This window comes from Pholis gunnellus (genome assembly GCF_910591455.1).
Source record: "Pholis gunnellus genome assembly, chromosome: 13".
NCBI classification, from domain to species: domain Eukaryota; kingdom Metazoa; phylum Chordata; class Actinopteri; order Perciformes; family Pholidae; genus Pholis; species Pholis gunnellus.
The window spans coordinates 13,996,863-14,022,307 of record NC_136540.1 but is presented as its reverse complement, the minus strand read 5'-3'; the positions used below and the strand labels follow the sequence as shown (position 1 = coordinate 14,022,307).

The following is a 25,445-nucleotide window of genomic DNA, read 5'->3' as shown; positions in this document are numbered from 1 at the left end:
CCTTCACAGGTTTGCAAAAAATGTGTTTTGCATTTTGCGTGAAAAGCAATGAGAGATTATTCAGAGTTGTAGCAATGTGTGACTTAATGAGGTGAGATGTTTACCACCGTTTTGAAAAATGGTTCTGTCACTTCAAGTCATTTTAGTCAGTCATCTAAGGATTGCTTGAAATTAACAATGGGAACTTTAATCGGTACTATCATGCTTTTTGTGGATTGAAACAAGAATTGTAATGTTACCATGGATTCAGTGAGTTAGCTGTGGGGTATACCCGAGCCAACACTTTTGTTTTTCTTTGATCCCCAGCTCCTCCGCATGTCGAACTGTCCTTGGGCAGGATACACAACATACTGAAGGCTCACAGCTTTTCCATCGGTGTGAATGAGCATTAGTGGCACCTTGTATGGCAGCCTCTGCCATCAGTGTATGAGTGTGTGTGAATGTTGACATGTAGCGCTGGAGAGAAAGGCACTACATCAATTCAAGTCTGTTCACCAATTGCATTTTGGCACATTTTTACAGACAACACTTCATTACTCCTGATCTCAAATATAATGGTCTGAATAAGCTAATGACAAATATTTGGAAGTTGTAAGGAGAGTGTTCTTCATTTGATTTCTAAACAGAATCAATTGTCCTCAAACCGCATTAGAGAAACTGTTATCATAAGCAAGAATAAGTTGCTGCGATTAAGACAGATTGTCTATAATGTCTGTGTCTTCAGGTTTGACTTATTACTGTCTTGCGTAGCCAGATTTGTCTCCACAGCACTGTGTCATTGCTAAAGAAAGGTCAGGCTCCACACGTCATCATTCTGGTATAGGTGGAAGAAACGCTCTGCCTCATTTGTATTTCTTTACACCTTGCAAATTAGATAGGGCAGAACAATACCCACAGTTGAGTCACACTAACGTTTTACTGACACACTGTGTGGTTTTTGGGTGGTAATGCATCAATAGGGTGCTTGGGGGTTAAAACCTCTAACAGTCATTCTCTCAAATTAAATTGATTATTGCTGCAATATTAATGTATTCTTTAATTATATATACACATTAGTTTATTCAATATAGTTTTTCAATTATGTTATTAATAAATATGTTTCTGAATCTGTATGCAGCAGCAGACACACTCTTGTCTTAGTCAGCATTTAGTAAATGATTGTCCTATTTTGAGTAAATAGACGATACAGCAGGGTATGCTTTAGGGTGTAGATATCTTGTGAATGACGCTTGATGATGGTCGCTTCCACAGTGCTGTCCGGACTGGGAGCTTTCATTGTTTTCTTCTTTGTTGTTCAAACGTTAACCCTTTTTAGTTACAGTGCGACCAGATATGTCGCTAGATTTGTTTTGTTCACTTATGTTCTTAGTGAATAATGTATAGCTTGTTACTGAATCTGTATGCAGCAGTAGACACTGTCTACTGTCTCACAAGGTAGTCTGTGGCTGTTGCCTTTGATTGAGATTACAAATACGCCGTGGGAGCTCAGCCCAAGTGGAGAGCTGGATTACTGGTCCCCCTATTGCAGCTGAAGGATAGCCATGTTGCAGCTGTGCGTAAGTGATAGACAGTGTCTCAGTTGCGAGAAGAGAGAAGTTGTCTTTCAGGGGATCGGTATCATCGCTCTGCCGGGTGATAGACAGCAAAGGGTTCAGGAAAGGTCAAAAAAAAGTTCTGGAGCCGACTGTCCGATATACCCTGGTGGTATAAACGCTTAAAGATGAATTGTCCTTTTGTTTGTGGAGGAGCTGTCAGCTGAAGCTTCCATTACAGCAAGCAGTGCATGGACCAATGGAAAGGCTCAAGAGGAAGGCATTAAAAGGGCATTCTCAATTATGTAAAAGAGTTGTATTATATCTCAAGCAGTCAGTGTGAAATACCCATCAATTATGAACCACATCGCAGCGATTAGGGTTTGTGTTTCTTAATATCTGTTATGTGAACGAGTGTCTCTTTGGTATGCATTTATGCCGGTGTGGGGATGATACTGAAAGTGCGTACCGAGAGAAGGGGAGTGTCTCTGGTCCTGTGAGGAATGGTGTGAGGAATAAGCACAGAACTGGCCGGAGGCTGTAAAGCCATTGCAATAGATTCAATTGGATTTAAGGCTAGCGTCTGTTCATGGATCGTGCAATATTCAATCCTTACCGCTGGCTCAGTTTGATTCAGTGGGCTATATACTGTAGGATTAGGGTGCCTGTGTCTTGGACACACACCACATCTTATCTTCTCTCCTCCACCACAGGTTAAAACTACTCAATACACACACATACTAGTCACCCCCAGTTTGCTTTAAAAGTGCTACGTTTAGCATATTTAAACACCAATATGTCACTGTCAGATTAATTGCAATACCTCTGTATAATTTCCCGTCGCTAATGAGAACATGGCTGAGACTATTTCTCCTAAATTAAGATCACTTCCTATGAACTACATTGCTTCGTGTTGCAAAGAAAACATTGCTACTTGACTTGTTTGTTTTAAATATTAAGGACAGGTAATAACAGATGTAATGGCCTACTTGCATTCTAGTATGAACTGTTTTAAATGAACCTGAGAGCTCAGATTTCCTTGCTTGCCAAGTGGTGTATCTGTCCCACTGACATATTCGGTCATGATAAACATAGCTGTAGTGTGTCATTGTGATCGAAGAATCACTTCAATTTAGGAGTTGTTATCTCAGTCAACTTTCAACAAGATGTAATGGTTTGCAATGTCAAATCTATTGGAATGGCTGAACAAATCGGAAATGAGCTTTTGAACCAAACTAGGTCATTAAAGTTACTACAAGGATCCTTTAACTGCTTTTAAAACGGTCTCAGTTTAATACTGATGCCTCCATCAGTGAGAAGATTGGCTATTTCTATATAGTTTCAATATAATGCCTGTCATCAGTTCCCCAGTACGAACCTGGCAAAGTCAGACAAAATCATGCAGGTTCACCAGAAACACCTTCAGCTCAGACTCCAGCCCACTGCGGACAGACCCAGATTTGGCTTTCCTACCACCTTTGACCTGCAGTCAGAACTCTGGCAGGAGTTGGAGAGCTCTGTGCCCAGTAGCGGGCAGTAGCTCGTCCTCAGGCCAAGAGCGGAGCTTCACCTCGCTCCTCCACCGGTCCTTGCTGGGAGCCAACACCGACACCCTGCTGCTGGAGTTCCAGGCTGTATTGCTGGTCCCACAGGAGGGGAAGAGCTGCTGCAGTAAAATTAGAGGTTTTCTTAAGGGATTATGGAGCTGAGAAACACTACACCGTCAAAATCAACACAAAATAAAAGCTCCTGGTAGTAACTTCAAGTAAGATACCCACATGTGTGAGGTTTTGTAGGATATGTCCAAATTGGAGTTGTTATCAATGAAAAGCAAGCTTTTACACAAAGCAACTTTACAATTTTACCAAATAAAATGTGTTGACCCTGTGTTTCTCCCCATTATGGCACCATTAATACTGACCTAATCATCACCCCACACAAATGTCTCTGGCCCCGCATGGTACATTATCAGGCAGCAAAGATAGAAAATTTAAAAAAAACAGTCATCACCCCAAAAGGGATGACCCCAATACCAGAAGTCACTTCATCAACGTGTGGATGGTAATGGTAAAATATCTGATAGAGTTCAGGTCAGCTCCCCCTCTCTGAAAACCACACTGTCATATAGATTAATGTTCTCCCCTTCCACCTTTCATGATCTGTGGCATATGCTGTCCTCCTCTGGCAGAGGGACAGAATACATTTTGTGGTTTTGATTAGGTTTTGTACCGGTCACTACCTTGGTGTTGCCAAGGTTCACTGAAGTTCAGCTGTTGATTTATCTTAGAAACCAAAATCTTGGATTCTCCAATTTGTGGTTATGACAGATCCACTTGAATGAGTTTCATAATGGCATATCCCCCATATCTAGTTTTGAGATTGCTGTTTGAAAATTGAATCCAGATTTGTACATCATCTGTCCACTTCATGTGCAAACGTACAAGTGATCGCATCTGCAGAATATTATTTAGAAAAAGTATTTGGCGATAACCAATCGACCCGAGAGCGATGGGGCTCACTGAGGTGATTGGAGGCGAAGCCCTGACTGACTCCATTTCAGGAAGTTTATCTAAACCACTCGCTGCCAAAAATGTCTCTCGGGTCATTTAGCCACTGTCAACAATTCAGATGAGGCTGCTGGCCCATGAAGGATAACACAACCGCAGCTCCTCAGACACTTTAGGAAAGCTTTATGTGAGCCAGTCAGGAGTTTGAAATGAAATCTGTTTTGGATCATCATGTATCACCTATTACATGGAGGACACGAAGGTTACCGTATGGAATGTTATGATATTACAGCGCCGCTAATTGATATGTATTATATTGACAATTTATTAAATGACTATATGCAATATGGTAAGGGTTACTAGTGAGCTCACTGAGACACCTACTGTAGGTCTGCAGTTCCCCTCATGAGCATTTAACCCTCTTTTAGCTCACTTATTTTGCTTGTGCAGACCAAAAACAGAGAGTAAATATTGGGAATACGTGTCAGTTGGACACAAGATTTAGTACAACTCTGTTTGATTTCCTCTTGAGAGGTTTTTCTGCCCCCACAGTCAACCAATCAATGAATGCAGCTTTAAGGAATGCACATCAAAATCCAATGTAATGAAAGCAAATGCTAGATCCATAATATTGACGTCTTTTGGTTATGAGCAAGGCTGTATTATAACTTGGGTAAAGAAGCGGCCAACTGTCCTGCAGCCCCAGTTGAAGTGTTATGAATATGATTTAAACAGTGGATGGCAATGATTACAAAAGAATATGAGAATTACAACATTGCAACATAGTGGTAAATATAAGGTGGGTAACCCAAGCTTATGGACTGCATCCCAAGCCCAGCCCGCTTATATATCTCTGTTATTTATTGCAGGCCTGGAACCTTGTATCCAAGGCAAAAATTAACCTTGTGTAAGAAGCACAACCCTGGAGCCCTCTACAGTGGAAACAGCTTACATAATAGCAGATGAAAGCAGAAGCTTCACATACAGTACTGTTTCCTATCTCTGCATTGCCTTTAGGTTTGTTCAAAGTTAGTCCATTGGTGCAAACAGCAGATCCACGGGAAGCAAAGCGAGGAAAATGACGAGTTAAAAGCTAAATAGAATGTGAGCAGAAGGGATGAAATCTCAGTGCACATGCTGATTGTGTTTCCTCTGAGGTGTAGAAATATGTTTGTGAAAAGAGAAACAAGACCTTGGCTCAGATGATCTAAACCGACTGCCGCTGTGCGTGGTATATTCATTTCTTAACCATTAGTATGCTAGGGAGGGTTCTGTAGCTCTGCAGTGATTATCAGCTCTGTGAGATGCAGGGTCACCTCAGGGTCAGACGAAGAAAAGTGGATGGGGCAGTGATTTGGCCCCTTTGGCCTCATTAGTTTATTAGGGTGCAGACTGGCAATTTCACTCCCAATGTCCTTTGAGCATACAAAGAGAATACATGAAAGATACCGAACGTATACAAGAACCAAAGCCAAACTTGGATGTGAAAGGGCCACACTAGATATGTCTCCATTTAACTGTGAATTTTACAAACTTAAGTTTGCTTCTTGAAAGTCAAACTTAAATCGTAATATCTGTTTTGGGCAAAATAAAAAAAGAAAGAATCAACTCATGTTGGTCACGTTTAATGCTACAAGTTTCAATAAAACCAGCACGTTCTTACGTCCAAGCCATCAAATACAGCCACTTGGTCAGTGCCAAGCGGAGGTATCATTGCTACTAGTGGAGTCTACCTCTTCTGCACATGATATAACTTGTGTACTTGGGAACCTGTATTATTAAAACACACTTTCTGTTACCAGCTGCACCCACACAGATACCAATGGTGAAATCTTAGGGATTTTAACATTAAACGATTAAAAAGAGCTAGAGATAAACAATGACTAGCTCCTGGCTGTTGCGAATTTGAAGAATGTTGGGGTTAGACTTTTCACAGACATGATAGCATCAGAAAGAAAAGGTAAAAATACACTGCTGTTATTCTATAACACTTGTCCATTTGCTGTTGCTTTGACCCTTTTCAAGGACCCAATTCACAAATGATAACAGCATTAAGTGTGTCTTACTTCAGCAGCACTTTGCTGTCCCTGAAGCTTCAGTTGAAGTGCTTTGCCTCGGATTGGGTGATTTATATCCAGTTTGGTCTTAAGTAACAGCTGCTTCATAAGATTGTGTCCCGTGATAAATGGTTCCCATTTTGTTTTGTGTGGGGATGTCTCCAACACCTTGCTTTACAACCATGTGTAAAGCATCCGGAAGCATTTTATTCTGAAAGACCACATAGGGAGTTGCCAGCAGTCACCACAGTCAAATACATATCTTTGGTTTTGTGTACACAAAACTAATACATGAATGCGGAAGTATCACTTTTTTTATAATGCCATTGATGGTCATTGTTTTGGCTAAGAAAATATCAGCCGTCAGTTCATCTAAAATATATTACATTTTCTTTCTTTAAATTATAGCTTGGCCTCAGCTGTATTGCTGTTAATTATAATTTACCAGGGGATTTGACCTCGTGACAGACAGGCCCCGCAGGAAGCTAATTGGTAGGAGCTAAGGCATTTTCAGGTCAGACCTGCTTAAAATTACTCGGAAATACTTTTCATGATCTGCTTTAACTGAGTAGTGCAATGGGTAGGGTTTGTGAAATAAAGGAAATAAATGAAAGCCTTGCAGAGCTTACTTTTTAAGAGTGTCTTGTTTGAATTTTGTAGGTTAATCATCAACAGCATATCGTGTAGGGTGCAACAATAGCTTGTTTTTTGCACTGGGAGCTAAACAGCTTCATCAAGCTAATGCCAGTCAGTCTGTCTGTCCAACATGTTGGTCCAGAGCAAGACACTCAACCAAAATGAGCCAGATTATAATAGAATTTTGAAAGGTTTTTCTTGGTTCCCGGAGCATGGTTCCTAATTTCTTTGACCCCCTTTTTCTACTAGCACCAACATGCAATCAACATTTCCAACCAACCAATATTTTGAGATGGGACAAAAGGATTTCCATGAAATTTGATGTGGTTATTCGTGGTCTTTAGAGGATGAAACCACATGAAACTAGTGAACTTCTGCCCTTTTCCTCTAACAGCATGATAAAATGTTCACTTATACACAATATTTATCTAATTTGACCTCTAAGAGCTTTCCTGTTGGACCAACAACAAGACAATTTCTCTAAATTTACTGGGCAGAGTGCCACGGATGTTTCTGAGTACTGTCTTGCTTCTCAGCTGCAGCTTTATGAACTGCTGGCAGCACTTTAGATCTCTGCCTTGTGTTTTATAATCTTTAGTCATTCCACCCTTTACATTGACTGGTTTTACATGTAATTTATTCACAGCCAGATTTCTTCTAGTAGGTGTTTTTTTTCTTTCTTCTGCTGCTGCTGCTCTTTTCAGCCTTTTAGCCTTCTTTTAGCATTCTCTCCAGCTTTAGTAATTAGGTGCTGTCAGAATGAGAAGGCTCCAATTAATCGGTGACAAAAAGGGACATTTCACTGTTTGGCCTGATGTGTTAAATATCCACATAGTAATGACAGGAGAGGAGCAGCTATTGGAAATGTGTCAGGAAGTTGTTTGGAGGGGATCAGGTGAGACAGCACATTTCTTTTAATTAAGTGGAGGTAAATATGAGGCTGTACGAAGTAGCCCATGTCACACCATAGTCAGTCTCAAACTTTTTACACTGTAAGTTCTAGGAAAAAAAGCACTTAAAAGGTGTTTATTTCTGCAGCACACGTTTGTCTTCTTCCGGATTCACTCCTCTCCACTTGTAATGCGCTTGGATGACAACTGAAGTGTTGGCGGGTTGGGGGAATGATGGTAACAACTGTAATCCTGACAAAGCTCCGGTGGTGAATGACTGAAAGATGTGAAGAGAAGGAGCTTAGTGGCTGACACGTCCATGTCAATTTGATTAAGTCCTGACACCCACACACAGCACATACAAACGGTTGCTTAGTGCTTTGTGCAGTGTTTCAAAGTACAGCAGGTTAATGATAAGTGGTGGAGACAGTTTTGAACGCGCTTCTGAAAGGCTAATTTATCTTTAAAACAAATTCGAATTTAATTATTCTCAAAGTTAGCTTTGTTAGGAAGCTAACCGCTATTCACTGTTCCCCTGCAAATTAATTTTCCTTTGAAACCAGCTCATGTTTCCTGGAAAGAGACGAGTTTTTCGACTGTGCTCTTTTCGGCGCTTTGAGCACCACAAGCCGAGTGCCACAGTCCCATTAAATTGGAGAGAAGGCAAACATCACCATGGCCCATATTGCCAAAAGCATCTTTACTTGGAACAAACAAAGTAGTTTTTGTTGATCTTCAACAGATTCAGCTGTGAGGAAAGTCTTCCACACTGTTTCATTCATATCCGACATCTCTCCTCTTTTGAAATATGCAACACTCTCCTGTAAAATTTAAGGATATCTCAAGTGGCAACCTCCGAGCCAGGTACAAAAGAAGCTTTTGGTCTCTATAGCTAATATCCCCGTTCATAACAACTGTACGGGGTTGAATCTTTGTATTGCTCACTTGTTCAAATTATATTAAAGCTTAACGTTTTGCATAATTAAGGGCGTGACCGCTTGAAGTGACAGATGGGTGCTGTCACAGCTGCTAGCTGGCAGCTAGGTGTCACCTTGGCGAATAAGAGTCACTGAACTTAACCTCTCTGCCGTGTTTGTGGTGTTGTTGCAAATAATGTGGCTTGTTGTTAATTGTCCTGCGGGCATCCTGTTGGCCAATGCGTGAGCGTTGGATAAGGGGATGCCCCTGGATGACCTCTGTGCATAAAAAAAAAGGCATCACTTTTCAGTTTGAGCCTCGATCTAGGATGGCCCATTTTGAGCTTCACTTTAGATTTTCAGAAACCTAAGTATGACCTCATGGCGATTACGTGCTTGTTTTATATGGTGTAGGGTATTTCTGCTGTCGGACAAACACACCACACCACACCAACACACACTTTTTTTCCCCAAAATTACATATTTACATGTAAGGCCCCCACAGAGTAGAACAGGAGTTAGCATGTTCGTTGTATTTCCATTCACATACCCTACAACGGTTGCAACAGCTCTTCTCTGATGCCATACAATTGCTGGGAACAGAGTATTTGATTGGCATGTCAGAGAATGTGTTTAGAAAGCTGTAGTGTGGATAGGGAGCCAGTACACAGACACCACAGTGTTGGTGTCCATACAGTGCTGTAAATGATGTTTTGGAAATGCCTGCCAGAGATCCTTTTGAAGTTTGTGGAGAAGCTTCTTCAAGTTTGCGTGGGTTAGAGAAGGGTTAGAGGGAGAGCTTGGCTGCGCGTCCGTCCAGTCCATTGACGCTTTCTTGATGTGTTCGACATAGCTTTGGGGTGGTAGAGGAAGGCTTTGCCGAGGGGCTCGATGTGTTCAGGTGAGGTCAAGTCTGACACTTTTTTCTTTAATTCTATGTAGTCAATAGACATTGTGTCAAGCCAATTGACGTATGACGCATTCTTTTTTTTTTTTATATTCCCTATCACACCCATCTGCTCTGTGATGTCAGCTTTGCCAAATCTATGGCTCACTTCAGCTCAGAGGACAGTTTGTACCGACACCTCGCACAAAACATGCGCAATTTAATGCAAAAGCTGTTACGATGGTGAAGGAATCTGCTTGAATGCTGTTTCAGGTTTTAAAAGGAAGGCACTGTAAACGGGAGAGTCACGACTCCAAGAAAGCTCTCACACATTAGAAGACATTAGATGAGAATAACCAGTTCTGTCGCATATTATTTGAAGTCTTTGATGTATTTTTTCTAAGAATGATTATTTAGAGATTTAGAGATCCAGCTATATCCCACCTTTTAAAGTCTGCAGTGCTTGCAGTTATTTGAGAAAGGGTTGCAAACATAATCTCTCTCCAGTCTGGGAAACTGTGTCACATGTCATGTACAGTATCTGTCTGTTTGTGCTTGTTCGTCCAGAATTCCCCCCACCTGTCTTCCCCTCCAATTGTCAAATAATGGCAAAAATGCAATCCAACATTCACATAAAGTGCATATAGCTTCAATTTCAAGGATGAAAATAGTCTCATTATACCTCATGAATTCATTAGTCCCTCCTTACTGCCTGTGGGGAGTTAAGGAGGAACCTATCTCATTTTGTAAGAGATGTAAGAGAAAATTAACACTTCTTTGGGAAAATGGGTTCGCCTTTGGAAAGCTTTGAGAGTGTAACATTTTAGTGTGTACTGGCGATCTTGCTCAGGTCTCTGTCGTCATCGCTGACGCCTTGACATTTCATTCCGAACACAGGGATGCACAAGCCATATCACTCGACAATCTAATTCACATACTGTGCACAGCAGAGAAAAGATTGCTGGACAGTAAATCCTCAGATCGTTGCTTTCTAAGTGTTGGCGCTGGCGATGTATGCATCCCAGTGTGGCTCTACTCGGTGCCGTCTGCCCCTGCATAGTGTGTGCTTGCTCCGACATGACTTGCATGTTAAGCACCAACAGCTGACTGTTGTAGCCTCCTTGTAATCGAGCCAGTCGCCACCGTCTGCCAGGCCCCCAATTAGGCATGCAAACCTCCCAATACAAGACAGGAATGAAGCTGCCTCAAACGTCAGGTTTTCCCCAGCAGGGCCGACCACTTCTTGTCAGTTCGCTTTACAAACTCCGTTAAAAGACGTAATGATGGACAAGTGGCCTGTATAAATGTTTTTGCTCTTACATAATTTGGAATTAAAGAACCCTGCAGTTAAGATGCTAAAAGCCTATTTATGGTACCAGGCTGTAAAGTCCATAATTCTCTCGCTGCAGAATGCCAACACTCACATCTTCAGTCAGTGCTTTTGGTCATTGTTATTAAAACCCCCTCGGGCATATTTGCTTCAGAGTGTGGAGGGATTATCAGTGAATTAAGACACCGTTGCTAATATCGCTTCTGAACTTTGAAAGTAGCTTTGAATGTGCTTTGCCATCTAACTTCTCTCCTAACTTTGTCAAATTAATAACTTGAATAATCAATCTGCTGGCAAGCTATTAAGTAGGCAAACACAGTGTGTGTGTGTGTGTGTGTGTGTGTGTGTGTGTGTGTGTGTGTGTGTGTGTGTGTGTGTGTGTGCCTATGTATGGATGTATATGTAAGTTATTTAATGCCTTCAGTTACCTTGAGCTATTATAAAAGACCCTGCCTCTCTTTGTTTTAATTAAAGGATAATACCAGTGTAATTTCATTTTAATCCTATTGCCCTGAATGCTTTCAGTTCAGACTTTATAGGCAAATAAAGAGAGGAAGTTGCAGTTTCATTGTTTTTATTTGTATCTCTCATATTCATTTTAAAGGTGTGTGGTGAATGTATTAATCCAAAGCAGTTACAGTATGGTTTAAATGTTCTTTTATTATGTTGCTTTAAGTTTGAAGGAAAGAAATATTACCACCTGAGGGGATTACAACTGTAACCTCTGTATTTCTAAAATCCTGGCTACTGGCGACATTGATGAAAAGCATTATTTGTGTGAAGTATTATGTATGTAGTTTTTAGAAGACGGGGTTTGTAAGGGGATATTAAAGAGCAAACAGTACCTGTGAGGAGGAACTGCAGGTAAACACTGTGGGATACCGTCTTCCATGTGGATGCAGTGAAATAACTAGTGGTGTCTTGGGTTACTGTGGCCTCTAATTGCCTCAGTGGATGGTTTCAGAGAACAACTCGTCTGTTTTTTTTCCTGAAAAAAATAAATAATGCTGGAAACTTTCATCTCTGGTTATACAGTTGTTCGCCTCTCAAAAGCTGGGAATACGAGGGACATGGCACTGAAAGTCCACAGGGAGAGAAAGGCAGATTGGAATTTTATTTATACATACATTTGTCAGAGTCAAAGCTGCTGTGCAGACAAAATCCTCAGTGAATGAGTTAAAGCACAATGTGTGAACCAGATAACCCCAATTTCCCAGGGGTCTCTACACTGTGGCTATAGATCTACTGTGTCCAAGTCAGCTCGTTAGCATGACTGAGTCAAGAGCAGAGTAAATTGCTGTTTTTATTGTTGTCCGCACCTCGCCGACTGGCTTTTACATGGTATCTTTACAGTGTTCTCCAGCATTAGCACACCGCTAACTTAAGCCTGCTACTAAATCAGTTGGAGCTACAGTAGGTCACTCTGGGTCGTGTGCATTTGCCAGACGTGTTTCTTGTTTTTGGTTTCACTCACTTCCTCCACATTGGTTTATTGATGATGTTGCAATATGCAACCCAGTCGCCAGAATAAATGTTGGTCCATTTCTTCAAACCACGGATACGTTGAATCTCATAGTCCTCTGAAACAAAAATATGTTTGATATGAATATTTCTACATTTACACCAACTGTATAGTGCTTATGCAGTTTTTTTGGAGCAACACAACTTTTGGGTTCGATTGAGTAAAATATCATGATTTGGGTTGAAGGAGTATGTTACTTTAGGGACACAAACATTGGTTAAAACTAACATACTTTGTTAAAGCAAATGTTTTTACTTCGATTAGTAATTAATTTGTGAGTATATTAAAGCAAGACCCTGAATATATAGACAGACAGTTTTCCTGACAGTCATGCTTAATACACCAGCCCCTTGGTTAAGGCTAGCCATACATGTACTAACCTTCCAACATAATGAATGTCAGGATCCTGAAGTGCTTTCATCTAAAAAGTACTATGCTGGTGGTTGGCCCGTTACTGTAATTGTGAGTTTGGTGAATGGTCCCAACTGGTTAGATTTAATGATCTGCCCCAAAAAATATATCCTTCTATTGTAGTTTCTAAGTCTTTTGGAGACTTGAGAGAGGACTGAAAGTCTTAGTGGAGGGATATTAGATTGGTGTCACGAGTGAACACGTCGGGGCACAGACGGCTTCATCCTTTATCCCTGCCCTCTCCTCACCATGCCAAGCGCTTCTTTCTATCCCTTCTGTTAATCTACAGCTCCTTTGCCATTTTTTGCACGTTTCATCATATTTACAACACATTTTATACAATTTATATAACTGATGACCATTTTCTATAGCATCAGGTCATACAAATCTCAAAAGAAATACATATTATAATAGATACAGATATTTAATGAGTCTTCCAAAGTCCAAATCCAAAGCTCTCCTCATGGATAGCTCTAATCTATTTCAGTATTTTTACAAATCACTTTGTCACTGTCTGTGGCAGTCAGAAAGAATAAAATAATACTCCATTTATGTCCTCATAGTGTTTTTCTGGGGCGAGCACCAAGCAATATCACACATGTATTGAAATTAGTTTTGGTCTATAGAGCAGGGATTAAGTTTCTTATGAAGTAATGAACACTGAATACGATTAAAATGTTAAGAATTTGTTCAAATGTGGCATCAAACCTCTAGTTTATATGAATAATAACCCTGTCTAAAGAGAGAATGTTTTTGACAAGAGAGTTATCCAAACAGGATTTGAAAGGCTTCATCTGAACAGGGAAAGAAAACCACTGTTCAGATGAAGAACAAAGATTTTGACGAAGAACAAGTGTTGTTTCAGATTTCTACAGTAATTAAAGCTGGCATCCTCTCCCGTTTTTACACCTTGATTTTATAACTCACAATATGCTCTCAGCAGAGACACAAGCTCACACTTTTGCTTGACGCATGAGACTTCACAACCACTTCATCCTGGAGACACAGCAGAAGTGGCCATTTAGAGACAACACACTGAGGAAATGGCTCTGGGAATAGCTATCTTTCCCACACCGCCTCAACTCCTTTTTGTTGTCTTTAGTGTTGCAGATATGATCAGTTGATTTCTGGCCAGTTGTCCTAGTCTTAGGAGGCATGGCTCGGGGTTGCAGCATGGTATCTGTGATCTTACTGGATGAGGGAAGAAAATGGATATGTTGTTTTCTTTGTATCTACCTCCAGCCCGTAAAAGCAAACAGACAGTGGGTAGTGGTTTTCCATGCCTCTAGAGCCTGCATTACCTGGAACAAAGGACAGTTCATTTATGTGGCAGCACATCAATATTTGTACAACTTTTTGACGAAGCCATATTGGGGGGGGGGAGATGTTATTCTCACCTTGAATAGTTTACTGAAATCAATATGTGAGACTATCCTCGACCAGGTAATTTACATCATTTGTTGCCTGTTGGTTAACGTAAGCTCGCGTTTTCCTGGCCAGCAGCCATGTCTTAGTATCGTCTTCTCTCAGGAGCGCAGGTTGTGAAGTTGGTTGACCATTTCTGCTTTAGAGCGCCGTGATGCTCACATGCCTGCGTACTTTGTGTGTACTCACAGAATGAAAAAAGTGTTTCTACGAGCGGAAGACTGAATCTTCCATGAGCGTTCCGATTTGACCTTCATATACGCAACTGAACATGGCGACACGCTGAACTCAAAGAGCTTGTTGTGTACATGTGTGCCGTTTGTGAATGCGCCAGGTTTCAGCTTCACAGAGTAACGGTGGTGCCTATATGCACATTACGGAGTGTGCTGGGGAAAAACAGAACAACGAAAGGCCACTGCTGTGACCGCCTCTTCTCAGTCATGGACGCGTTTCTATGGCTATTGACGCTTCATGAAACACCAACGTCTCACTGTGCTGTGATGATAGCTGGCTATCTGTCTTTGAATGGCGGGTCTTAGCGAACCATTCCCATGCATCTCCTGCTGGGAATTGGGCTGAGACTGACTCACTCATTTGTGTGAAGTGGCGACATGCTGGAGGCTCAGCGGGGTTTCTCTGTCAAGCTCCGGATCACGATTCAGTAGTGTTTCTGCTTGGCGGTCTGCGCTGCATTCCCATGCTGCACGTCACCAAAGACAGACTTAAATGAAATGGTTTCACATATGAACATTTTTTTATTTCCATGTCCTGTCACTCTGACGCACACGTGCAAGTGATAATTTCCTGATTAAGCCTTTGAAAATGATTCCGCGTTTTAACACTTTTCATTGAATATGCAAGAGTTTGAATTTGAATTTGTTAGCACGCAGTAAGGAACAAACACCAGGTGTTTGTCTGCGTCACAGCAGCTGATGCTGATGCTGAGAGATGAAGTGCAATAGAGTGTGAGGAAAAGGATATTCTTTGATTTACGGCATTATGCCTTCTTAATCATCTGCCAGGAGAAGCAGAGATGGGTTGGAGGAGAACGAGAACACCCTGGAAGGAAAATAAGATAGTGTTACTAATATATTGAAGATTGCTTCTGAGGGCTGAAGATCATCTTACCCCATACTAATTACAATTGCATAATTTGAAATACCTCATTCTTGAGAACTTAATTATTGTCAATATAATATGCCACGCATTCGCTAGCCTTCTGAACTGAGCCTTCTTCTTCTCCAGTTTCAGTCTGTCATGAGGTGCCCGCTGCATGCTTTCCCTTCCTTTGACATTGGCAGGTGTCAAACAATTGATTGTCACAGAGTCACGGGAACAAGAGTTTATAACAGCTTGCACCTTGGAAGTCTTGGCAGCAAAAGGTATAGCTTTTGATGAGTGAATCACAAGGCCATGGAGGGCAGTCATCTCTGGCACTGCAGAGGCATCTTGTACAGTTGAAATGAAGTTCCTCAGGATAGAATGTTACTGTAGAACAGAAACACACACACACGCACACCCATCTTCAAACCCGGCCTCAGTTTTGATCTCAACTACACACCTGTGAAGTTTCGTGAATACCTCTTGCACGGTTGTGACTCTATCGCAGCGGCAAAATCTGTCGAAAGACACATAGAGTCACACAAGGTGAAAACAAAACCAGCTTGTAATTACTGAAAAATCCAGCATTACAGCATAACCTGGCTCATCAATATGGGTTGCCGCTCACTCCATTTGTCGAGACCGGAAAGGTGAATAAAAAAGAAAGAAAATGTTGTTCTTGTTGTGCGTACAATATATCGAGACTGCTTTTTTTTTTTTACAAAGCCGTGTGCTTAATACATAACATTTTAGACCTCAGCCCTAATACCATATACCAGCTGTGATTGTCCTGCAGGACTAACAGGCTAACAGGAGGGCCAACGTTGGTGATATGTAATCGGTTGACCAAAGCCTAGCAAAGTATTCAAGAGTACACCAAACAGTCGCCACTTTATAACACAGTGAAAAGCCTGAAAATACGAAAAATGTAAAACTGATTGCGCTGATAGAAATGCCTTCTATGTACAGTTTATCCATGACAAGTGCGCCCGCTAACAACCAGACAGTTCAACATTGCCCTTGTAGAAAAAGCTAGACTCCTGACCCATCTGCACATGGAGATGTTGCACTCTAGCGAGCATCGACATTTCATCCCGGAGTTTCATTCATAGAGGGTATGCCTGAAAAATGGTTGATCTTTTGAGCAGGCAAAGCAATTTGATTTTGAGCCTTGCCTTATTGCGCTTTGCCCCTGTGTCACCATTCCTCTCACTGCAACCAGAGACCAATGTATATTCTGCTCTGTCGTCTTTTCTTTTCCCAGCTGCCATCCAGGTGCAAATCACTCCAACACAAGGAGAGATCAGCGTGGGAGAGTCCAAGTTTTTCCTCTGCGAAGGTAAGCGTGATCTCAAACATACCGCATTTAACACAGCTTGTTGCAGATTTCCTCTCTTGTTGCAATACTGGCAGTATGAATTTAGTTCATCTGATAAAAGTGATCTCAGTCAGTTTGAATAATGAGACTGATATCGTTTGATGTACTCTGATTAGAAGTCACGTCTTAAAGAAATACAAGACAAAAGACAAGACGGTGCTGAATAAAAGGCAAGGATAAATGAACTGAGCAGTCTTTTCTAAAGGAGGTAGAGGGAAGTTATGATCACAGTCAGGGAGGAGGAGGAGGAGGGCTTGAAAGAGGTGGGCGAGTGATGCAGTCTGAAGAGATAATGAGACAGGGCTTAGACGGTTGAATGTACATGTGCAGTTATCAGATGACCTGAGTTACAGGTGGGTTTTGCATTTGGTGGGTGAGCTGTCTGACATTTTAGACTATTCGGTACATGAATAAAATCATGCCAGTCAGTAGGTCACAGTTATTATAAAACTTCAGAGCCTACACAATAACGGTTCAGTCCACCCAAATTACAAAAGCAGACAGTATGTAGCCATTCAGGTAGACTTGGTCTTATCCACCAATACAAGTAAGATTCTTTAGTTTGGGTGAACTGACCATTTAAAAATGAATAACTGTGTACTGAAGCGGTAACCATTTGACTCCCGCTAGTAGACCTGTTGCAATGGTCTTCTATGCATTGACGCCCATGTATATAATGCATAATAAACATACGTATATAATACATCACTATTTGCCTATAACACTGTATAATTCTAGTTATAAGCACTCATAAATAGCTATAATACTTTATAACAATAATCATAACACAGAATGAATAATTATATAATGACCTATAAGGTCAAGTAACACTTCACAATTGCTCGTCATTTTTTTGTTGCAAGGATCATATTGCATTATAATTTCTTGTTGTAACAGATTATTTTCTTTTTCTAATGTATTAATATCAATGTTACAATGCGTTATAATGTCATTATAAATGACTCCGAAGTGTTAATTGTTTTTTTTAAGTAAAGTGACAAATATATCATAAACTTTATGCACATGATAATGCAAAGTGATTACATTTCATTATGTGAACATATTACAACTATGACAATCATAATACACTATGATTCTTGCCAAAATATATCATTGAGTGACCATCCATTATGTAGAATTATGATACTTGACGTTATAAGTCATCATAAAATGCTTTATAATGTGTTAGGATTATTGTAAAGAATTATGAATATGTATGAATGTTTTTATCTATTATTATACAGGGCTATAAGCAGATTATAACGTATCATAATGCACTGTAGACATGGGCATTATAGAAAGTATTACGCAACCAATTTATTCTTCTATGTTCTGTATTGCTCCATAAAAGAGTGTGGCTTCAGCTTGAAATCCAATCCTCCCATTGAAAAGGATGTCAAAATGCATGTAGTGTTGACGTTATGTTTCAGGGAATCAAATAATGCCTTTTTCAAAAAACGATCGTTGAAATAATTCATGCCAGTCTTTTTTATGTTTTAGTGAGCATATTTAGTCTGGTCCTGAAAAGATGAGACGCGTTTTGATTTAACAATAATGTGTTCGAGCCATCAACACACAAAAGAATTCTTGATTCATCAGCATTTGTGACTAGAAGTTATAATGACTATTCTGGTTTCATCTTTCATTTTGAGTCAGATTTAATTTGTTTTCTCACAGTAGAGCACAGAGTCTTGCCTAAAGTTGTAAAACAGTTTACATCTATGATGTAATACATCAGGGATGCACCTGATTACTTTATTCTAATAGGTATAGGTAATACACTCTGAATGGACGCGTCCAAATCCAAATATCTAACAAAAAAGGAGGCTAAGCTAATGCAAAACTGGAAAACAGATATCCACTTTATTTTGAAGTGATCATTTAAATGGCAGCTGTTGACTTCTTGCTTCCTTGCCTCACTCTCATTTACTTTCTTGTGTTTCAGTGGTTGGAGATGCTAAAGACATAGACTGGTACACCCCCAGCGGGGAGAAGATCCTCCCCAACCGGCCAGACATCTTTGTGAGCCGTGGCGATGAAACCATGTCGACCCTCACCATATACCACGCCAACGTGGACAGCGCCGGTATCTACAAGTGTGTGGCAAGGAACGGGGACAAGGAAGCCCAGGCCACGGTCCAAGTGAAGATCTTCCGTAAGTCCCATCTTTTTTATACTCATTTGCAGCAGTACATTTTTTTTATATAATGCCTCCTGCATTATGTGTTTTTCATTTAAATTATGAGAAAACTGTTTTTTTATTTTTTTCATTAGACCATTGACATTGAAGGAAAAGACTGTAAACAACCTGCTCCCTCTGTGCAGTACAAAAAGAGCAATTACTGTAAACCTTACTCTGTCTCCTGGAAAATACCTTTGTGTTTCACTAATTGCTTGACAGATATGTTCAATGGATTATATTCACTGGCAACGTATTTTTTCCAGTTAAAGTTCCTCTTTAGCAAAACCTTTTAGTACAATATGAATGGAATTTAAAGGAGGACTGCTTATATATGCTGTATACCTTAGTTTTAAAGACATTTCATGTAACATTTATTCACCCCCGGATTGTTGGCATCCAAGCCAAATGTAAACAAAAGATGAAGTTATACTTGGTCATCCAAGACAACAAGTCTTCCAGGTTAAATAGCCAAACTATTCATTCATAAATCCTTTGTTGGTATGTCTTGAAAAACGTAAGCTTTTACTTAACCCTCTACCTCATTAAAATAAATAAATAAAATATAATCTAGGAAATTCTGTTCATAGATTTAAAAGTTTGAAGCTTTTCAGATGCCAGATCGCTCTACGGCAGTTTGTTACGTGACAAGGAAGGATTTTACAACTCTCTTACAACAGTAGAAATACAGCATTCAACGGAGTTGTCCCATTGAAATGACTGAGGGCGCTGTGCACGGTCTTGGAATCTTTGAACTGTCTTCACCTTGACTACCTTCGCACAACGTCTGCGATAAAGTCAAATTTAGACCAACCAAACATTAATAAGAGGAGCAGAAACCAACCATTTAGGTGCCTTGATTTTTTTAAAGCAATCTTAAATATGACACATGAAAGTTTTCACCTTTTAAGTGTCGGTCTGTCCCTCGCATCTCTCTACAGAAAAGATCACCTTCGAGAGTGCTCCCAGCCCACAGGAGTTCAATGAAGGCGATGATGCTGACATAGTCTGCGATGTGGTCAGCTCGCCGCCACCCACCATCATTTGGAAGCATAAGGGCTCCAGGATCCAGGTTGCCAAAGATGGTGAGCCAGCCCAAACACAAATGTTCCAATGCTTGAGCTACTTTCTCACCTCCAACCTGCCATTCCTTCTCATCCCCCCTCCCTCCCTGAGCAGTCACCTCACCTTCCTACCAATGCCGTTCGCCAATTTGCCTTTTCCAATCAATTTGCCACACTCTTCCTCACCTCCTTTTCCTGCTGCCCCTCATCTATGAGCAAATATGAGCATTTTCAGTGGGGAAGTTTTAGACCTCACAGATGATGTATGAACGTGGAAATTATATTTGTTTGGCCCAGCATGAAGTGGTTATTGCCAGTAGAAAGGATGTATGAGGGCAGATTGGACTTTAAGTTCTCCAAATAGAGGGAGAAGTACTCTGGAGGCGGAAATAATCAGAAAAACTGAAGAAAAAAGGGAAAAGTGGAAGGGTAAGAGAAGAACTAACAATACAATTTCCGTCTGTAACAATATAAGACAATGCAATCTAGACCTACCAAGTTATGCAGGTCAGCAAGTTTAACAAGCTTAAAAATACTGAGGTCATTTATATTTTCTATGTTTTTCACCAGTTTTCCCCTGACTCAATCCTATTTGTTTAGCACATGATGAAATAGAAATGAGGTTTTAGGAGCAGAGACATGGCAGACGTTTTTTGGACCGTTTGTGCAGCCCTGTCCTCATTGTAGGATTGCCAAGTATGCTCATTCTTGTAACCGTACTATTAAAGGAAAATATTTTTTGAGTGTATCAAATACTCAGTGCCTTCAGGCTAGAAAGGACTTTGTATCTTGCTCGCTGACAGTGGACGGAAGCTGGAATCAGCTGGAATTTACAGCCCTTGTCATGTGTTCCTATGGCGAGTTGCAGTCACAGCGGTGAAAGACGAAACAAAACAAAAAGCACCACATGTCCGAAGCAAGAATCCCTCTCTCCACAGTTGATCCCTTTGTTCTACATAGTTGTTGCTTCGCCACTAAACACGCGTTTGGAGCTATGAGGTGTGTAACCGAATCAAGGTATCTGCTGGAGAGAAACACTGAACATAACAGTAAACACTGTAGAAGTGAATGGTGCTGGCGGAGTGGATTCAGTCTGATACATTTCTAAATATTTTCGCTGCTGTGACTCAACTTTGGAAACTATTGTAACCGCTGTTCATATTGTGAAGGATGAACATGTAGTTTTTGTGAAGGATTTCAACTTCAGGCAGCAGAGAACATTGACCTCAGAGAGTTCAACTAAAATTACAATCTGCTGTGTAAGGACTGAGGTGGAGATGAATTATTTTTTACACTTGGACTGGGCCTATTTTAACCTTAGAGTAACCCCTCCCTTGGTGACCGCTGGAGAGCCTGGAGTCACCACAGTGTTGTGCTTAGCCCGCCTTTATTCTTGGAGTCTGGTCAAGGAATGTGTTTTCCACTGGAAAAACCACTAATTGTAACCAAAACTGAAGACTGAAAACTGCTTATGCAATGTCCCTCACAGCAGTTGACCTTAACCATATGCTGCATGTTGCATTGTTGAACCTCCCATCAGAACTGCATTGTCATGTGTGTCAACGTAACACGAGTTGAGCGCTGGTCGATGAAATGTAGAGCATCTGTTTCTGTTCAAACACCACACTTGGCCCTCAAATGTGGGTTGACTTGAAATATATTGGCTGAACTTCAGTTGAGGCATGGAGGTTGTTATACTTATTTACATGTGCATGCAGACAAAGAAACAGACAAAAATATTGTGGAAATCAGTGAAAGATGTTTTGGTAAACATAAAAGAATAACTGCATTCAAAAGTATTAGCAGCTACATGTCCCATACGAATGTAATCAGGATAAGCAGCATTTACATGTTGCCGTTAGCAGGTTGGAGCTATTTTCAACTCCTTTATATGTTGGTTAGTTAAATATATGACATGTGTATAAGCTGATCAAATATTGTACATGTGAAATGCTTAGTAAACTATAGCTGTCAAATATATGCAGCGGAGTGAAAAGAGCAGGATTTGCCTCTGAAATGTAATGGCGCAGAAGTGAAAAGTTACGTAAAATTGAAATACCTAAGTAAAGTAAGCCTAACTGATAATTGCATTTTAATATGTCGGTTAATGTACTTAGTTATCCTCCATGACTGGCAGAGAGCTCCAGAATGGGGACAAAAGTGGAGTTGGAACTGTTTGTGCAATAAAGTGCGCAAATCTCAAAAGTGACGGGGAGAAAACGTTCACAATCCCACAGCAACATTCTTTCTAGCACTCAGTATATAATTATATGCATAGAGTGATTTTATAGCATACACTCTTTCTTTAGTTCACGCTGTGGACTTCTCTATTAGATAGCCGGAGAATCTGAAGTGCTCGTACTAGCATGGTAAATTGAACCGGGAACATTGAAGCCCCCATCCCCAAAGAAGAAATAAATTGGCCCGTAAAAGCCACGCTTAACAAGTACCCCCCATATAGCCGACATTTTTAATCAGGTCAGTTTTAAAGTGCACACTGGCCGGTCACCAATTGTGGAGGAGAAGTGCTTTAGTTCTCTAAATTGGGCCACATAAAGAACAAACAACAAAAAGGGACTCAGCTCTTAAGGCTCTTAAATCAGATGCAGTCAGAGAGCCCTAGATTTTAATAATGTGCGGGAGGAAACGTGTGAGAAACACCTGGTTTGTGTTAGCCAGCTCAGTCTGGTACTGTGTGTTTATGGCTGGTTTAATAAGAGGTGCAACAGATTGTCAGGCTCTATGATTGGTGTAAAACACTGCTGAAATACGTCTGGTGTAGCCGGGGTGTCACGCAGGGCTCACTGTGTTCTTCCAACCACTTGCTTGATTACCAGGGATAATTGGGACTTTAAAAAAAAAAATCTGGCTCCAACTTCCCGTCTGAGTTTCTAAGTGAAACATTTCAGTTTTATGTCCCCGTTGAACCTTTACTTGAATTTATGCACACAGTCAGATTTTCAAGATTGAAGGAAATAACCATAATTCATAAACTTAAACTATGGCATACACACATGGTGCTCAGTTCATCTCTTAACTTACAGAAATCATTTCCAAGGAGATCGACGTATTCTTTCAAGATGCAACAACAATATTTATATATAAATATCCATACTGGGCACATTGGTTATTTATTGTGTGAATATAATCTGCATCATTTTATGTGATAAACTACTGTTCTCTTTGCCATTTCTGTTTTAGTGCGATTCAAGATCATGGATAATGGCCACCTGCAGATCCGCGGCATCAAGAAGATAGACGAGGGCATGTACAACTGTGAGGCCCGTATCATGGCCAGGGGAGAAATAGATTTCAAGATGATCAAGGTCGTTGTTAACGGTAAGCGCTGTCTGCATCTCTTTCACCTTCTGCGCCCTGCCTGTCCTGTTGCTCAAAAAGGAGTTGTTGCTCAACATAGAAAGGAAACAGTAATGATGCCCCCCCCCCCCCCTCCAAAAAAAGGAAAATGCTCTTTTAACCCTTTTGATCACATCCATGGTCATATATAGTACCTTAAAATATATGCCAAAAAAAAAAGTCTTTCTATTTTTATTTCAAAATCCAATTTCCTTTCTGTAAAAGTGTGAATAATACCGAGTGGGGTCCCCACTAAAGTGCTCCAGTATCTGTGAAGTATTCCACAGACTCGACACGCAATGTACAGTATTTCATAGACTAGGCTAGCTTTCACACACACCACCAAGGCTGTTTTTAATGAGGCCACTCACACAACTACACAAACACTCAACACATATATTTATATATATTTGTGAATAAATGTTTTGCAGTTTGAATGGTGAAAACTGCTGTGCACATAGTGAGCTTCAAAATACATTTTAGTACTCATTACTCTTCTATTTTCGTCATCTCTCTTTCAGTGCTCCCCACCATCCGCGCCAGGCTGTCAGAGGTCAACGCTACTGCAGACACCGAGATCTCCGCTTTGCTGGCCTGCGACGCAGACGGCTTCCCTGAACCCACCGTCACCTGGGCACAGTATGTTGTTCCACTGGCCTGTTTTGATGATTCGGATCATTGGTGGATCTGAGCTGTCAGAAGACAAAAAAATAATGAATCCCTGTTTTTTAGTTTTGCATAGGTCCACCTGGTTTTCATTCATTTTAGGTATTGTTGTTGGTTGGGAGGTGGATGAGAAAAACAAACACAGGACACCGTTGTTTGAGACTGGTGTCCGTGTCTCAAAGTGTCATGGAGTTATTTTGAAGTTACACATTTTCCATTGTATTGTAATGTTGTTTTGTAGTGGAGCGTCATAGTTTGACACGCTGGGCAACCCAGTGCGTTTGAAAGTGAAGCCAAAAGTTTTGACAAACAAAGTCAGTATGTGACGAGTTTGGATGATAGCATTTAGAGAATTCCAGCAACTATTTCATCTGATACTTCCTGCTCAGTTCAGTTAGTTACAAACCTTCCTAATGAAATCATCCCTTTTTTATTTTCTATTGTTTTGGCAGGAAAATGATTAGCTTTATGATTGCCACTTCTGTAAGGATGAGCCTGTGCCCTTCAGTGACAGGATACACTCTCTAGCACCGTATCACGTATAACTGGATCAAAGGGCCATGTAGACATCAGGTGGACAGTTTTTTTTCAGGGATGTCGTCGGGCTATCTCTGCCCTCTGTCTCCAGCTGCTGGACACAGTGACAATGGCAATGTCACTGTAGGTTGGACATGTATGTAGAGACCAGACATTGATGTATAAAGATGCACATACAAGGACAGGAACGGTTCATTGCAGGGTTCTGTTACGATACTGTGTGTATGTGACCATCAGGATACTGGATGCACTATAAGAGTGGCTTATTGACAACAAAAAGTCTTTTTTCAATAAGATACTTGTCAGCTCAGTCTCTGTGGACTGAATTTGGCAGTGTGTCAAGGCAGCACTTCGGAATGACCACATAAACACTACTGTTTTACTTCTGCTGAAACTCAAACACAATGGCCGATTTAAGCACACACCTGTCTACAGTAGCATCCTAACAAAATATTCAGACTGAGATTTCAGCTTGGTTCCTTAAACTCAGAACATATTTTCTTTCATTGCGCTCATTCAAATATATGCATATCTGGCTGTGCTCTAAACAAGCCCTCTGAATGGGTACTTCAACACCATCTGGAAGCACAAACGCATGTCTCAGGTTTAGCACTAATCCACCGAGGCTGGTAGCTTTTGTGCCACTTTTATAAATTAAGCCTTCTGATCAAGTCTGAGATATAATAACTTTTAAAGTACCCGGCCGCCTGCTTCTTGCAGCTTTTCTGGACTTACTGGTTGTGGCCCCCGATGAAAGAATTGCAAAAGCACAAGATTCATTTCAGGGAGATGATGATGTATAGTGTTGGTAAATAGGGCATGAATGTGAATTTGTGAATTTGCGTGGCCTTGCTTACAAATAGTTGTGTGGGAGAGATGATACGATGCATGCACTTACACTGTAACAAGTGCAAAAAGGCTTTGATGAGTATGATTACTTCCCACACACTATTTAAACTGCATTCCATTTAGATCTAGTTCGAGTGGTGATGTAGCAGGCGCTCACACATGCACAAACCTGTAGCGACTCTGCACCTGGTTGCACCAGCG

General features: G+C 40.7%; 1 protein-coding gene across 2 annotated transcripts in view; it reads left to right on the top strand.

Annotated features, from left to right (window-relative positions):
* ncam1a (neural cell adhesion molecule 1a) overlaps positions 1-25,445 on the top strand; it is a 227,895-nt gene that overhangs the window by 136,815 nt on the left and 65,635 nt on the right. For both annotated transcript variants that reach the window (XM_079172238.1, XM_079172237.1), the window contains exons 2-6: positions 16,479-16,553; positions 18,538-18,747; positions 19,713-19,856; positions 23,037-23,174; positions 23,714-23,831. In XM_079172238.1, the coding sequence (XP_079028364.1) occupies positions 16,479-16,553; positions 18,538-18,747; positions 19,713-19,856; positions 23,037-23,174; positions 23,714-23,831 (685 nt within the window). The remainder of the gene's footprint in view (positions 1-16,478; positions 16,554-18,537; positions 18,748-19,712; positions 19,857-23,036; positions 23,175-23,713; positions 23,832-25,445) is intronic.